Genomic DNA, 14,385 nt, shown 5'->3' on the forward strand with positions numbered 1-14,385 from the left:
AATGGTTGGTCGGGTGGTAGTGGGGATGTAGCACCAATGAAAGATGGCGGTGGTGCCCGTGCCTAGTGGTGGAGATGTATTGACTGTTGTGTTTTAATTTTTAAGCTTTTATTTAATTAATGTAGCTAAATTAAGAAAGGCATAAAATTGGCAAGTAATTAAATAGATGGCCATGTGTCAAGTTTTTATTTGTGGAATATAGATTGGGATAGAAAATTTTGCACTTTAAATACATGCCCTACATAGTGCTTTCAAATATGACATTTTATTACAAGGGTTTTTACAAACTGACAAGACAATCCATGTGACATCAACACATTAGCAACTAATAAATAAACAGATTGATTTGTCAAGTGAGGAATCAATTTACATATCTTATTTTGAGAAAAAAAATCCCATAATGTAGGCTACCTACAATGGCAATGATGAGAAACATCAACTCAGCCGCTTGCGCTGCCTTAGTGCCTACAATCAAAACCCCATTGAACTTCTTCACTAAGCCATGTTTCATCATCAACAAATTGGGATCTTATCTTATCTGCCCACTCAAACCCAGCCAAATGCTCATCTTCAAGCTGTCAGTCACCACAAATCGTTTTTGTCCATAACTTCAACCCAAAGACACAGTTTCCCCATTATCATAGTCCTCTAAAATTATTGAGAAATGCTATGTATACAACATTTTCACAACAAATTTTAAGTGATAAGTTATTATTAGCTGTTACTAGTGAGAAAAAGTAATTTTAGTGATAGGTTTAAATTAGAATGAATAACAACTTACCACCTAAAAAATTGTGTAAACGTAACGCTTTCCAAAATTAACACACCTATATCTCAAACCAACCTACCTCTAAACATTCATTCATCAACAAATTCAACTTTATCTCTAATTCATGTTTGTGTGAATAAATTCACTTCCTATATATATATATATATATATATATATAATTCAATAATTATCGAGATTTGAACCCTAACTTCTCTATAAGAAAAATCAAGAAATATCAGTTGAGTTATAAGGCTCTTGGCAACATTATTATATATTTTAAGTTCTTGTGAATTGACTTTGGTGTTGTCAAGACCTTTGTAACTTAACTAATTGGCATCTCTTGATGTTTCTAAATGAAACATCTAAGATTCAAATCCCCACTCCAACTATCGAATTTATATAGAAATTGATTTTGGTGTTTGTCCAATGATTGTGGCAAAATTTAGAAACAAACCACTTAAATTTCTATGCAAACTTTGCACTCAATCTACTTGTTAGAGCAACCGCATCAGTTCTTTGAAAAGATTTCGTCTATTTTACACACACACACAAAAAAAAAATAAAAAAAACCTACTTTTTCTATTTTACACCAACACTTTTACAAAACACTCACATCAATCCATCTATTATACACTATATTTTATATAAATAATATTTTTATATTCTTTTTTTAATATTATTTTATCTCTGCCGTTTCTTTTTTCTTATTCTTCCTCTTCTTTCTTATACTTTCTTTTGCCTTATCTCTCTGCTGTTTCCTATCTTTTTTTCTTCCTCTTCTTTCTTCCACTTTCTCTACGGTCAGATCAACACTCCATCACAAGCACCACAACCATCAAAACCCACAAGCACCACCGAACTCCGTCGACCCACAAGCACCTATCTACACCGCCAACACCGATCCACATCACTATTCCACATGCAACGGCGGTGATGGCGATGATGATGAAATCGCCTCTCCAATCCACAATCCACGAATCCACGATTCACGATCACCAATCGATGATCCACAATCAAAGCACCACAAGCACCGATCTAGTCGACCCACAACCACAAGTTTACAAAAATTCTCTATCTCTGTTGGTGTGTCCATGTGTGAGTGTGTTTGATTTTTGATTGATTTTGTGGTATGATCGCGTGAGTTTGTTTAATTTTTGGTTGATTTTGTGGTGTATCCGTGTTATTGTGGTGGTGATTGGCGGTGTTGGGTTGCGGAGGTGGTGTTTAGCGATGCTGAGTTGCGGTGATGTGGGTGGTAGTGCTAGGTCTGTGTGGTTAGCGGTGGGGGTTATTAGTTGCAGAGATTATGAGTTGAAGAGAGAGAGAGAGAGTCAGGGAAAGAGAAAATGTGAAGGAAGAGAAAAAAATATTAAAATAATATATAAAAAAACTATAATAACTGTACATATATGCACGGTTACTGTAATAATTGTATATTTACACACTTTTGCAAGAACTAATGTGGGATTTTTTTTATTAAAATGTGCAAAATTAAGCACTTTTTTATATTTTGCAACCGCCGATGTAGTTGCTCTCAAAATGTCTAATGTAAAAAGCTTATGTTATCATTAATATTTACTCTTATGGTACCTATATTTTTATTTAAGTACGAATAGCTGATGTGCCCCAAATTTGAATTATTTAAAAAGAAAGAAATTTTTTATTTGATTAATTGTAATGTTGCCTTCTCAACTCCTCAAGAATATGTCGATTTGATTGATTGTGATGTTGCCTTCTCAACTCCTTACACCGCCGCTAGTTTAGAGAATTGAAAGATGTAAGATAAGGCAAAGAAGGTGAATGTCAAGGGACCGGTGATGTGGTGAGAAAATGGTTTTCATCAAACCGGGGGCTGATCATTTTTTATATACCTTTAATACAAGGATAGTTTTCTTTTCTATTTTCTTTTTCTTTTCTTTTTTTTTGTTATTTGTTATTTTTATTTATTAATCAATACTCAATAGCAAATTTTAATAGATAAAACTCAAACTATGACGAGTCCAGTCGCAATAGTAACACTATGGATTACTCTTTTTGTATGTGTTCTAAAATTATCACATCAATTTGCAAGGTCCAAGGTCTATGTGATAATATGTAATAAAAAATTTAGTATTATAAGTATATAACTACTCTTTTTAGTAACCTATCCTGCAAATCCAGAATAGCGTCTTACGTAACCATTAGACACCATACAGTAACCCCTTTCCACAAAACCAAAAAGAAAAGAAAAATGATTAACTCAAAACATCTAGAATATGTAAAAACCAGGAAAATATTTGAAAGAACTAAAGCCCAAGCTAATCCAAATTTCTTGTTTTCTACCGCATGCTTGAATGGAGCACTGGCCATGAACAACTAGAGCATTTTTCTAATAAATTTGCACTCCAACAATTGATTGAAATCATAAATAGGGCATATCACAATCACGGGATTTTCATGGAAATACATTTTTATCAGGCCTCAGGAAATTTTTCTGCTACTTAAAAGGATGGCTACAAGTACCCTGAAAATATTATCCTTGTGCAAAACTAATATCATTATTTGCTCTAAGGGGTGTTATAACACAACCTTTACCAATTCTCCATCACAGACTAGAGCATCCAGTTTTAAAGAGTCAAGAATGGTCCTCACAAACTCGGACCATCAGTAGCTCTAGCAAAGGATAAGAATATAGGTTTGGCCTAAGCTCAACTTTGGAGAACTTTACAAAGCTCTTTTGAGCCAAAAATTTCATATGAGGAATGCATGATGTATTCTGGAAATCCAAGAACACCATTGCAGGAGTATTTTAAGATTATCCACTGTGCCAGAAAGCTATGGACCTAATTTGTGAAAATATGTAGTGTGACACTAGACGTACAGGCCAATATCAAGAATTCAAAATTAATACTTTTTAAGGTAACAGTGGCCCACAGGCTTTGGGATATAGGATTTGGAGCATGAGGGAATTGACTACAGCCTCTGGAGCACAGCAGAAACAAGTTTTCCTAGCATCTCCTGCCTACCATAAAGTTATAAACGGGCAATAGAATACTATGAAAATATTATCCTTGTGCAAAAACTAATATCATTATTTGCTCTAGGGGGTGTTATAACACAACCTTTTCCCATTCTCCATCACAGACTCTAGCACCCAGTTTTAAATAGTCAAGAATGGTCCTCACAAACTCGGACCATCAGTAGCTCTGGCAAAGGATAAGTAGACTATAGGTTTGGCCTAAGCTCAACTTTGGAGAACTTCACATAGCTCTTTTGAGCCAAAAATTTCATATGAGGAATGCATAATGTATTCTGGAAATCCAAGAACACCATTGCAGGAGTGTTTTAAGATTATCCACTGTGCCAGAAAGCTATGGACCTAATTTGTGAAAATATGCAGTGTGACACTAGACGTACAGGCCAATATCAAGAATTCAAAATTAATACTTTTTAAGGTAACAGTGGCCCACAGGCTTTGGGATATTTGGGGCATGAGGTAATTGACTACAGCCTCCGGAGCACAGCAGAAACAAGTTTTCCTAGCATCTCCAGCCTATCATAAAGTTATAAACAGGCAATGGAATACTCAACATAAAGACCCCCCCCCCCCCCCCCCCCCACACACACACACACACAAATAAATAAATAAAGGCATTTTGCTGCCAAAAATGTCCTCTTTTTTTTCTTCTTATTTTCTTTGAAAAGAAAAAAAAAAAAAGGGTTTTAAGAGAGAAATCTGGGACATTATTTGAGTAAAATGTAGAACTGAAAAATTACACCACATGCTTTTAACTTTTGACAACCTACTTCGAATATCACCTCACTTGCTATAAATATACTTAGAAACACAAGATTAAGCCCAAAAGGCAGGACAATCAGAAGTTTACACCATCTCCAACTACGGATAAAGATAATAGTATTTAGTCAAACGTATATCGAAACAGTCCGAAGTAATTAAACGCAAAAATAGTTCACAGCATTCTAAACGAAAAGCACACTCCAAATCTCTAGCAATGGCACTGGAATTAACGAAAACCACATGGTTCAAGTCGTTCCTAACGAAAGCGCTTGTAAATCACGAAACCGCAACGCTGTTGTATCACTCCTCATTATCATAACCTCTCCAAATCGAGCGAATCCTACAGAGAAGCGCCGTTCAATGATTTTAGCGTGATTCATTGTTTTATAATGAAGTTTTCTTAGTCAGCACCTAATGGTCATGAATAATAAAGAGTCGAGCGGGTGGAAGATAACGTTAATCACCTGCAAAACCGCTTATTTCAACGCTTGCCACGATGCCCGCCACCTGACCTTGCACCAGGATAGCGAGCAAATTGCAACCTTAAATTGACCGAGTCACGGTCATGCTCATCAAATTTATAACCTGCAAAATCGATTGACTATTTTACGCTGAACATCTAGCCACGTTTTGAACGGTTAAGTAGGGCATCAGCAGACATGATATTAGACGTGTGCATCATTACCTCAACTGAAATACATAACAAACCCAAAATAAACCTGACAAACAGTTAATCACTTTCCATAATACCCTGTGGATCCACCACTCATTTCCTGATCGTCAAAAGGGCACCACATTAGGACTCCCCATAACGGTGAAACAAATTCTACCATCTTTACAAGGTGTTAGGCTCACTCATCAGGCTTCCAATCTATTGCTTACACGCAAAATAAAATTGGAGGGATATTTTGCCCCAATCGAATCTGCTTTAGTTAGTTGGAGGATCAATTTTTCTTGAACAGATGAGGAAAAGGTGAGCCTAAATCTGAGGTATTTATCGCATCATCATTTTAACCAATAATCATGGTTGGCCAGCCATGTGATTAGATCCACCTACTCAAGCAGTCTAGGTAGCCTATTTGGCCAGTTGAGCTTACGTTTCATAAAGTCAACTAAACCAACCAGGTTTTTTTTATCTTATTTAAAAGAAAAATTGTTGAATATTGTACAATCCAACAGAACTGGGTTTTGAACTGTACAATCCAACAATTTTTCTTTAAAAGAAGAAAAAGAAAAAACCTGGTTGGTTTAGTTCATATCATTCTTTTAGAGGAACAGAACTTCCAAGCCCTCCAAAGTGAGTTCCTCACCTTCATTTTTTTTCATAAGTAGAAAATTTTATTTGAAAGAAGGGCTAGTTCAAATACACACTCTGTGCATTGACCCACTCCAAAGTAATTACAATCTAAGATTCAAAAGATCTAAAAACTCTAGATACACAGATGAGGTAATACTTCTCGAGGAGAGTTTCTCACCTTCATTTGAAATAACTAATCCATCAAACTAATTATTAGCAAAGTTTTTGAGATATTTTTAAAAATTTTGTGAACCTCTAGAAGCTTAGGGTTTCAAATTGCAAAAAAAAAAAAAAAAAAAAAAAAAAAAACCCATTTATATTATATTCCTATTAAATTTGTACGTAATTGTTGCAATGAAGAGGAAGCCTTTTGCTTACATTATAACAACATAATGTTAGATTTAGCAAACTAAATTTCTTTTTCTTTTTTTTTTCACATTCAATTTATTCCAAGATTTTGACATTTTAATTTCAGCAGACATGCACACAAATAAATGAAACAGGTTGATACATACTAAAATATAAAGGATTCCCAGCTACAAACATTTGTATGACATTTTTTACCTCTATCATAAACTAATTGATGCATACACAACAAATTTCATATAACATACTTTTTTTTTCCCAATAGAAATGGAGAAATAGAGATACATGTTAATAGCCTAAAAACACAAAATATTTAAATAAGTCTCATTTAAAAACATGCATATGCACATTGGACAAGTACAGAGACATAAAGAAGCACACTAATCAAAGGTCTAATTATTGTATGCATAAAAGTGAATCTGCGAAAAACTGTTGATAGAGGTAAAGACATTCAGAAAGGCATGGTGACCCTAGAATTTGATTCCCAAGGTAGCTTTTTCGCTTATGGGTAGGGATGGACTCTTAGTACCAGCCCAACCCACCATTTCCTTTAACACCATGCCAAATCATAAGATTAGATGCAACAAATCTATAGCTCTATATGCCCCCCCACCCCCTCCAACCCTCACCATAAGTCAGAATAGCACACGATATTCAGTTTGAACTTTTGGCACACCTTATGGTGTAACTAGCTATTCCCCTCTGTGTGTGTGTGTGTGTTTTGTTTGGGGGGGGGGGGGAACCTTTTTTTTGTTGAAAATATTTCTAGGAAAACATGTTATTTCTCCACTAATGGCACTACAAAAGGACAACAGCCATAAGCAATAAAACAGATGACTTAGATACAAGATCCTAAAATTCACAAAAATCAAAGGGTAAAATATGCTCACCTTGCAATGCATCCATGGCAGTGGCTGCATGGGCTGGACTTACGAAGTCAACAAAACAAAGTACCAGTGGCTCTCCCCCAGGCTGGACAGATTAATCATCAGTGAATCCATCAATGCATGAAATATCAACATGCACTTACAAAAAGATAACTTACATGTCGCGATTCCTTGCTCACAAGTCTTACTTCTTTGTAGCCAACAAAAGGGCGAAAGATATCTGAGAACCCAAGTGAAGGAACAAGACTAGGAAGGGAAAAGTGCAAGCAATGGTGAAGTGAAGATAAAAGAAAAGGAGCAAACAATGCCTGTTAATGTAAGCCAACATAAGGATACGAGCCACTTCCCGTCGTGTACAGTTTGGAGGTAAGCCCTCCACAAACAGTGTACTGGAAGCATCAGGAGGAAGGGGAACCTCAGACCTTCCACTTCCATATCCCAAGGTTCTGTCTTTCACAGTTGAACCTGGGTCCACACTCCCAAGACCCACAATACGTGGATCATCAACAGCACGACCTGACATTCCTCCACTCATGGCTCTAGCAGACTGCCCCCCACCATAAGATGAAACTTGCTGAAATGCATTATAAGAACAGATCTTAATATAAAATTAAATTAAGAGTGAAAAATGTGTCTCAAGATACTAAACACTAGAAATAACTATATACCGCACTGCGAAGGTAACGGTCATAGGATGCTCCAATGGAGTCAGTATCCCTCATTCCACGAAGTGTCCCTCTATCATCATCACGAGGAAAATAACTGGGCAGGTCATGACCACTGTGGACATCTTCACAATCAAGAACATACTTTCAGTAAATGAGCCCAAGTTTAAAGAAGCAACATATTAAGACACATGATTCTAAATGCAGAAGAACAGCACCACTTCATGCACAAAGTCAAACTGCCAGAGATAAAACTACTAATTAAGAAATAACAGTAAATATAAAAAATTAAAATTAAAATTAATAAGAAAATATAATAGTAAATATAACGAATAACATAATGAAAAATAGTCGATATCCAAAGAAATCTTATTGCCACAATTACTTAAAACTTCAACTACCACATCACTCATAATTGGGTCACTGCAACTGCTGAGGGTCATTCAACATCACCAATTACACACAACATACCAGAAATGTTATATCATCAACAATAGAAAGCACCCTACCAACAACTTTTGATACATCAAAAATTGGGGTGGGGTGATTTGAACCCTGGATGTTTCCATTGGAAACACCAGGAGTGCCAACTGGGCCATAAGGCTCTCAGCAAGCATCCTATCAACAGCTATCAAATTGATAATAGAAGAGTTCAATTACCAAATGTTTATTAATGCAGCCATGGAAAAACGGAACACATGTTAGTTTCTATTTGATTTCCAATTCTAGAAATTATGGAGATTCATTTCTAGGGATCAGGTGAAAGATCTGATTGAGACAAGTTTTAAATTATTGTAAAGGTACTGCCCCAAGTAAACTAATAAAACTACAACATGTTTCTACTTGGGTCATTTGTGTAAGAGTTTTGATCAGTAAAATAAGGAATTCATTTATAAATAAAATGGGACAAGATCCAAGTACAAGAGGGAGTAGCAAGACAAAGAATAAGAAAGCGAAAACAAAAAATTCAACCAAGATGCAAGGTATCCCAAAAAGACAGGATCTGAAACAAAGGCAAAAGAATGCAGAGTAACTTGTTCCTACTTGAATAAATTTCACACCAGGTTTGTCTAAGAGTTATAGTTGTTATAACATGCAGGTTCAGAATCATATATGTCCCTGGGGATTATTTTGCTTCTTAACAGCCTTAGGAGTCTTTTCTACAATTTTAAAACAGTCTTACCTCTCTAACATGGTTTTCCCATATTAAGAGCTGCTTACAATGAAAAGTAAAATTCTAGAGCCTTTATGAATATGTCTCATTGTATTCAAATGAATGTTTTAAAGCAGGTTTCATCTCATTGTACCCAAAAAAATCATTTTTTTAAAGCAGGTTACATAGTGTGATTTTATTCCTCTTACCTCCCATGCTTCTTGCTTCACTTCATTATTCTCGGGTTACAATTCATAAGCCCAGAACAGCCCCATAAACATTTTCTTTCTTCTAATTTACCCTATAATAAAACAAAAATCCCATAGTTTCCCACAGCTTTTACCACCAAATAAACCATTAAAATAAACTATAAGAAACTTAATTTTGCTGCTGCCAGAAAGATTCATACAATCTCTTATTTTTGACATAACAAAATTTATCCTATCTTTTTCAAACCATAATCATCCCCATACCTAAATCCCTTTTGTCTACAATCCCAAAACAAAAACCTACAGTGTTTTCAAACCCTAAGCCCCGTGTGTAAGCAATTGTAGGCACTTGTGTCTGTCCAAGCTCACCTATCTCTACATAGGGTAAGTAATTCTCAAAAAAATTCCTATATGTAGTCACCAAGGTTATGCTAAATCTCCTATTTCCTGTAAAGCAAGGCATCTAATGTAACAAGAGAGACATGCACACTCTCATACACAACCAGTGATCACCAGTACTACTATGTTTATTAATATGCACCAATCCTTTTTTTTTTTTTTTCTGGAGAAAACCAACAAACACAATCCTTAACTTGTTTAACAGCAAACATGTCAAAATCTAAAGGCCTGGAGACAAGTTAAAATCTATGTATGAGAAATGGGATTTTTAACCAGATTTAGAATAGATCCATCATCCATCCTTCACAGTTATGGACTTACATCATTTCTAAAGTTTGAACATCACAAAGTATTTTTCTTTTAGCAGTAAATGAACATCACAAAGTCATGCACTTTCATAATTACTCTGAAATAAAATCCCATTCCAAATCTAAATTTATTGTCTTTGCCATCAACTTCATAAGTCCAATAAACTTTACAAAACACTATTATTTAAATGGCACCAAAATCTCAAAATCTCTAACTTTGTTAAGTTTGATAAGGTATTATCAATTAACCCTGATCTTTTACTAACAAAACGCATTGTTGAAAGTCCAACCAATATCATAGGACCATGGACTATCATGGAATGGTACAGATCAAGCACTAAAAGCACACCTTACCATGGAGCACACAACAATAACATAAATTCCTTTAGGTCTATCTACATTCAGATGTGAAAGGAATAAAAAGAAAACTAGCAGTCATCAGAAAGTTGTGAGTAGCCAACATCAAATTTTAGAAGAAAAAAAGAAAGACCACTAATTTCATTGAAGTCAGGAAGTTGGAGTAACATCTGATAAGCGGGTCAAGCAAATGTATATGAAAATGATCAATTCTTTTATACGTATCAAGTGTATGTTCTAATCGATATCATTTAAACACAGCCAGCTGACTGTGATTGAATTTGGTCAAATTATAAATATGTGAGCTATGTTGCAATTTATGATTCAACATCATTCACGAGGAAGAGATATATCTCCTAATATAGATAAGCATAATATTCTCTTAAGCCTTGAAAATTATATTTCTTACCCTAAACTGAAATAAATAGTACTTATGATTCAATATCATTCAAATTCATATAACATAGCTCTCAAACTGTTATTTTACACAAAGCAATCTTAAACAAACATACCTACAGGCATGTAAGAAAACAAAACAAAAATGTAAACTTTCCTATAATCCAAGCAACAATCTTTAAGAACGACCATGCAACTACTAATTTCAGATATCAAACAGCTGAGACAACAACAGTTTAAACAAACTGGACCTCAAAGAAATCCATTTCACCATTAAACCTAAAACAAAAACAAATCAAAATTCTTATCACAACCCAGGAAAAAAAACATAGCCCTAGGTATTCTTCAGCTAAAAGGGTCCTGTTTTTTTAACACAAATCAAAACATTCGAAAAAAAAATTGCCCAAGATTCTGTTTTTCCTCGCCTTTTATTTAATTTTCTTCGGCTTTCTCAGCAACCAAACAGGGTTAAAAGCAATAATTCTCAAAACCCTAATTTGAATCACATAGAGGAAAAAAAAAATACAAGAGGAGACAAAAAAAAAAGTAAGTAAATCGTAGAAATTAAGGTTGTTTTTTGATTTGTTTTTTTACCGTAATCGGAGCGAGAGCGTTTTCCGACCATCTGAGGCATCGCCTGCGACTGCGCCTGCCGTGCCTCGCCGTACCTCCAATAACCGTCCGCCATGTTTTAGAGAGAGAGAGAGAGAAAAGCCCTTAGAGAGAGAGAGAGAGAGAGAGAGAGAGAGGGAGGAAAATTAGGGGATACGTGTATGAAGTGTTTTTTGCACAGACACGATTTAGATTCTCTCTCTTTTGAGGACGAGAAAGCGGCGAAGTACAAAGAACGCAACGAAAATTACTAGATTTTGTTTCTTATGTTGTTTTTTAACTCTCTTCTTTTGTTTTTTTTTACATTTTCGAGAAAAATCTTAACAAATCTTAAGTAAGAAGTTGGTGTTACTAACTGTTATTAGTAAACAAAAATATAATTTAAGTAATGAGTTCAAATTAGAATATTTGTTATGAAAATGTTGTAATAATACATTAGAATATGAATCTGCCTTTTAAATGCATAAAAACAGTATCATCATCTTATAGTTTGCTTGTGTTTTTAATTTTGTAGAGAATGAAAAAATTGTTTTGAAAAGATGTTACTTTTGAGCTTTTAGCTTTATAAGATTTCATAGATATTCCTTGAAAAAACCATTTTTAATGAAAAATGATTTATTTTATGTTGTTTTGTGCAAGTTAGGTGAAAAAGGTTTATACTACTTGCTTGCACTGAAAAATTCCACAAATGGCGGTGGTTGTGACGGAGAAAAATGGCGATAGTAGTGGTAGATTCAATGACAAGTCATTAATAATGGTAGCAAACAAGAGTGGTAATTGATGATCGATGTTTACAGTGGCCAACAATTGGTGGTAGGTGGGTGACTAAGTGACATAACTAAGTAGCGGACAAAACGGGTGACAATTAATGGTTGGAGGTTAGTGGCAAAAATGATCGAGAATCGATAGAAACAAGCAACGATGTGGCCATAGACAACAAGGGGGAAGTGTTGTCAATGATATAAAGGAGTTAAAAGGAACAAGGGTTGTAGGGATGAAGCCAATGATTTTTCTCAAAGTGGCTCAATTTCATTATATTTATTCTATATCTTAATTTCATTCATTTAATATCCCCTTAGTTTGGTGTTATTGAGATAAATGATGTCATTTCTAATCTATTTGTTTCTATTTCTACATATATGGGAAGTTTAAAAAGAAGATCGTGACGATTTTAAATCTTTTAACTAGAAAATTTAATATTCTAATGCATTAAGATAATTGATTTAGTCGTTGTAGTTAGACTCTCTTATGAATTTTTGACCCGCACCCATTTTAATGTAATTTTTTATTGGCTCAAAAAGTAGTTTTAGGTGACTAGCATTTTCATTCACACTAACCATCATAAACCATTTCGCGCCCAAATAAATACATCTTTTAGGTATTCTTTTTTGTCTACGATTTGGCTGAATTTTCACATCTTTTTTTTTTTTTTCTTTGGTACCATATTCAGTAAAATAGGAAATAGACTTTTGACTAAAGTATTATGTTAATTAATAAAAATGAAGAATTAATTGTTGTTATGGCAAGCTTTACTATGTTTGAAATAGTTATTGAAGTTGATGCTAAACTTGTTTATGATGGATCACCAATAGAAAATGCTGGATTAGCAGGTATTAAGGGCTCAATCCCTACACTAAGCCATATGAACTATACTATGATATCCTAAAAACGAAAGTTACAATGATCTATGTAATAATTTTAAGTCCTCTGGATTATTCATGGAGCTCCTTTCTTTCTTAGAATCAAGCCTCTTATTGGTTGTGAATGTTATTTTCACTTCCTTATTCCCTGTGTTCCTTCCTCATCAAGCTTAAATGACACATGTTGAGTCAATAGCAAGTGTTTGTACCTTCCATTAACTATTTCAAAGTTTACAATTTTCGGTGTAAAATAAATTACTGTCATTAGAGAAAAGTATGGGGGGAGCACATGCTTCCAAAAGAAATCACATTTTTCAACAAAAATTATAAGAATTTTCAATGGAAACTTTTTGCCGTTGGAAATGTTTCAATACTGGACACACCAACCGGGGGCACCATGAATTGTGAAAACTACTATTCCTTCTACTATCTATACAAAGAAAAACATGTTAAATTACAATTTACTCACTTATGGTTTAATTGAAATTTAAGCTGCTTACCTATGGTTTAAAATTTGATATTTTACCCATCTAAAGTTTGATTGAAATTTAAGTTATCTACCTGTGATTTGAAATCTTATGATATAAGTGTTCTACTAGATTTTTTTTTTATCTTATTTGATCTTGTATTTTTATATTTTTTGTGTTTTTAGAAGAAAGAGACATAAAAGTGGAACAAAATTACATATTTAGTGTGTGTTTGGCAAAAAATATCTTTGTCAACTTATTTTACTATTCAGTTTATTTTTACTACTATTCATAAGTCCTATTGCACTTTTTGGTACTATTTATAGGTCACACGGTATTATTTCAGCTAATTTTTACCTTTATCTACAGTACTTTAAGAAAAAAGTTTTCAATTTTAAAAAAAATAAGCGGATCTCAAACAAACCCTTCGTGTCCATTTGGCATGATTAAGTTTGCCAACTTATTTTACTATTCAGCTTATTTTTGTTATTATTCATGAGTCTCACTGTACTTTTTGGTATTATTCATGAGTCCCACTATACTATTTCAGTTAACTTTTACCTTTATCTACAATACTTTCAGCAAAAAGTTTTCATTTTCAGCAAAATAAGCGAATCATAAACGGACCCTTAGTGTGCATTTGGCTCAAGATTAAAAAGCCAACTTAGTTTACTATTCAACTTATTTTTGCTACTATTCATGACCTCATTGCACTTTTTGATACTATCCATAGGTCTCACTGTACTATTTCAACTAACTTTTATCTTTATCTACAATATTTTCAGTAAAAAGTTCTCAGTTTTAATAAAATAAGCAGATTTCAAGCAGACCCTTATCCTATTTTTAACCGATGTGGGTTATAAAAATATAACTCAACTAACTTCAAGTGGATAAAGTATCAAATTTTAAATACGAGTCAACTTAAATTATTTTGGCCGAACCACATTTGCCAAAAATATATATATTAGTAACAGGAGCTAAAGCAGTATTTTTTTGGGTGCAAGTTTCATTACAGTGGATTGATATAAAGCGGTTTTGTTTTGTGCAGTGTTTTCTTCTCTACTATTTTCTAATTCCTCCTC

General features: G+C 34.1%; 1 protein-coding gene and 1 long non-coding RNA gene across 4 annotated transcripts; both read right to left on the reverse strand.

Moving 5' to 3' along the window:
* Positions 1 to 203: 203 nt before the first annotated feature.
* Positions 204 to 11,426, reverse strand: LOC126700563 (RNA-binding protein 2-like). Of its 3 annotated transcripts, XM_050398757.1 has the most exons (7): positions 11,179 to 11,424; positions 7,766 to 7,887; positions 7,434 to 7,671; positions 7,256 to 7,317; positions 7,101 to 7,182; positions 5,012 to 5,132; positions 4,553 to 4,887 (listed from the first exon to the last, which is right to left on the reverse strand). In XM_050398757.1, exons 1-6 carry the CDS (start codon positions 11,270 to 11,272, stop codon positions 5,029 to 5,031), a joined length of 702 nt encoding a protein of 233 aa, XP_050254714.1. In that variant the 5' UTR covers positions 11,273 to 11,424; the 3' UTR covers positions 4,553 to 4,887; positions 5,012 to 5,028. The 3 variants fall into 3 exon arrangements, with proteins under 3 accessions (XP_050254715.1, XP_050254716.1, XP_050254714.1); XM_050398758.1 differs by lacking the exons at positions 4,553 to 4,887; positions 5,012 to 5,132 and adding an exon at positions 204 to 608 and having other exon boundaries at positions 11,179 to 11,426; XM_050398759.1 differs by lacking the exons at positions 4,553 to 4,887; positions 5,012 to 5,132 and adding an exon at positions 204 to 575 and having other exon boundaries at positions 11,179 to 11,425.
* LOC126700564 (uncharacterized) lies at positions 2,680 to 4,361 on the reverse strand. Its single transcript, XR_007647240.1, has 2 exons — positions 4,128 to 4,361; positions 2,680 to 3,591 (listed from the first exon to the last, which is right to left on the reverse strand). It is a non-coding gene; the product is annotated as an uncharacterized LOC126700564 (long non-coding RNA).
* Positions 11,427 to 14,385: the final 2,959 nt, after the last annotated feature.

This window comes from Quercus robur, chromosome 9, assembly GCF_932294415.1.
Source record: "Quercus robur chromosome 9, dhQueRobu3.1, whole genome shotgun sequence".
NCBI classification, from domain to species: Eukaryota; Viridiplantae; Streptophyta; class Magnoliopsida; order Fagales; family Fagaceae; genus Quercus; species Quercus robur.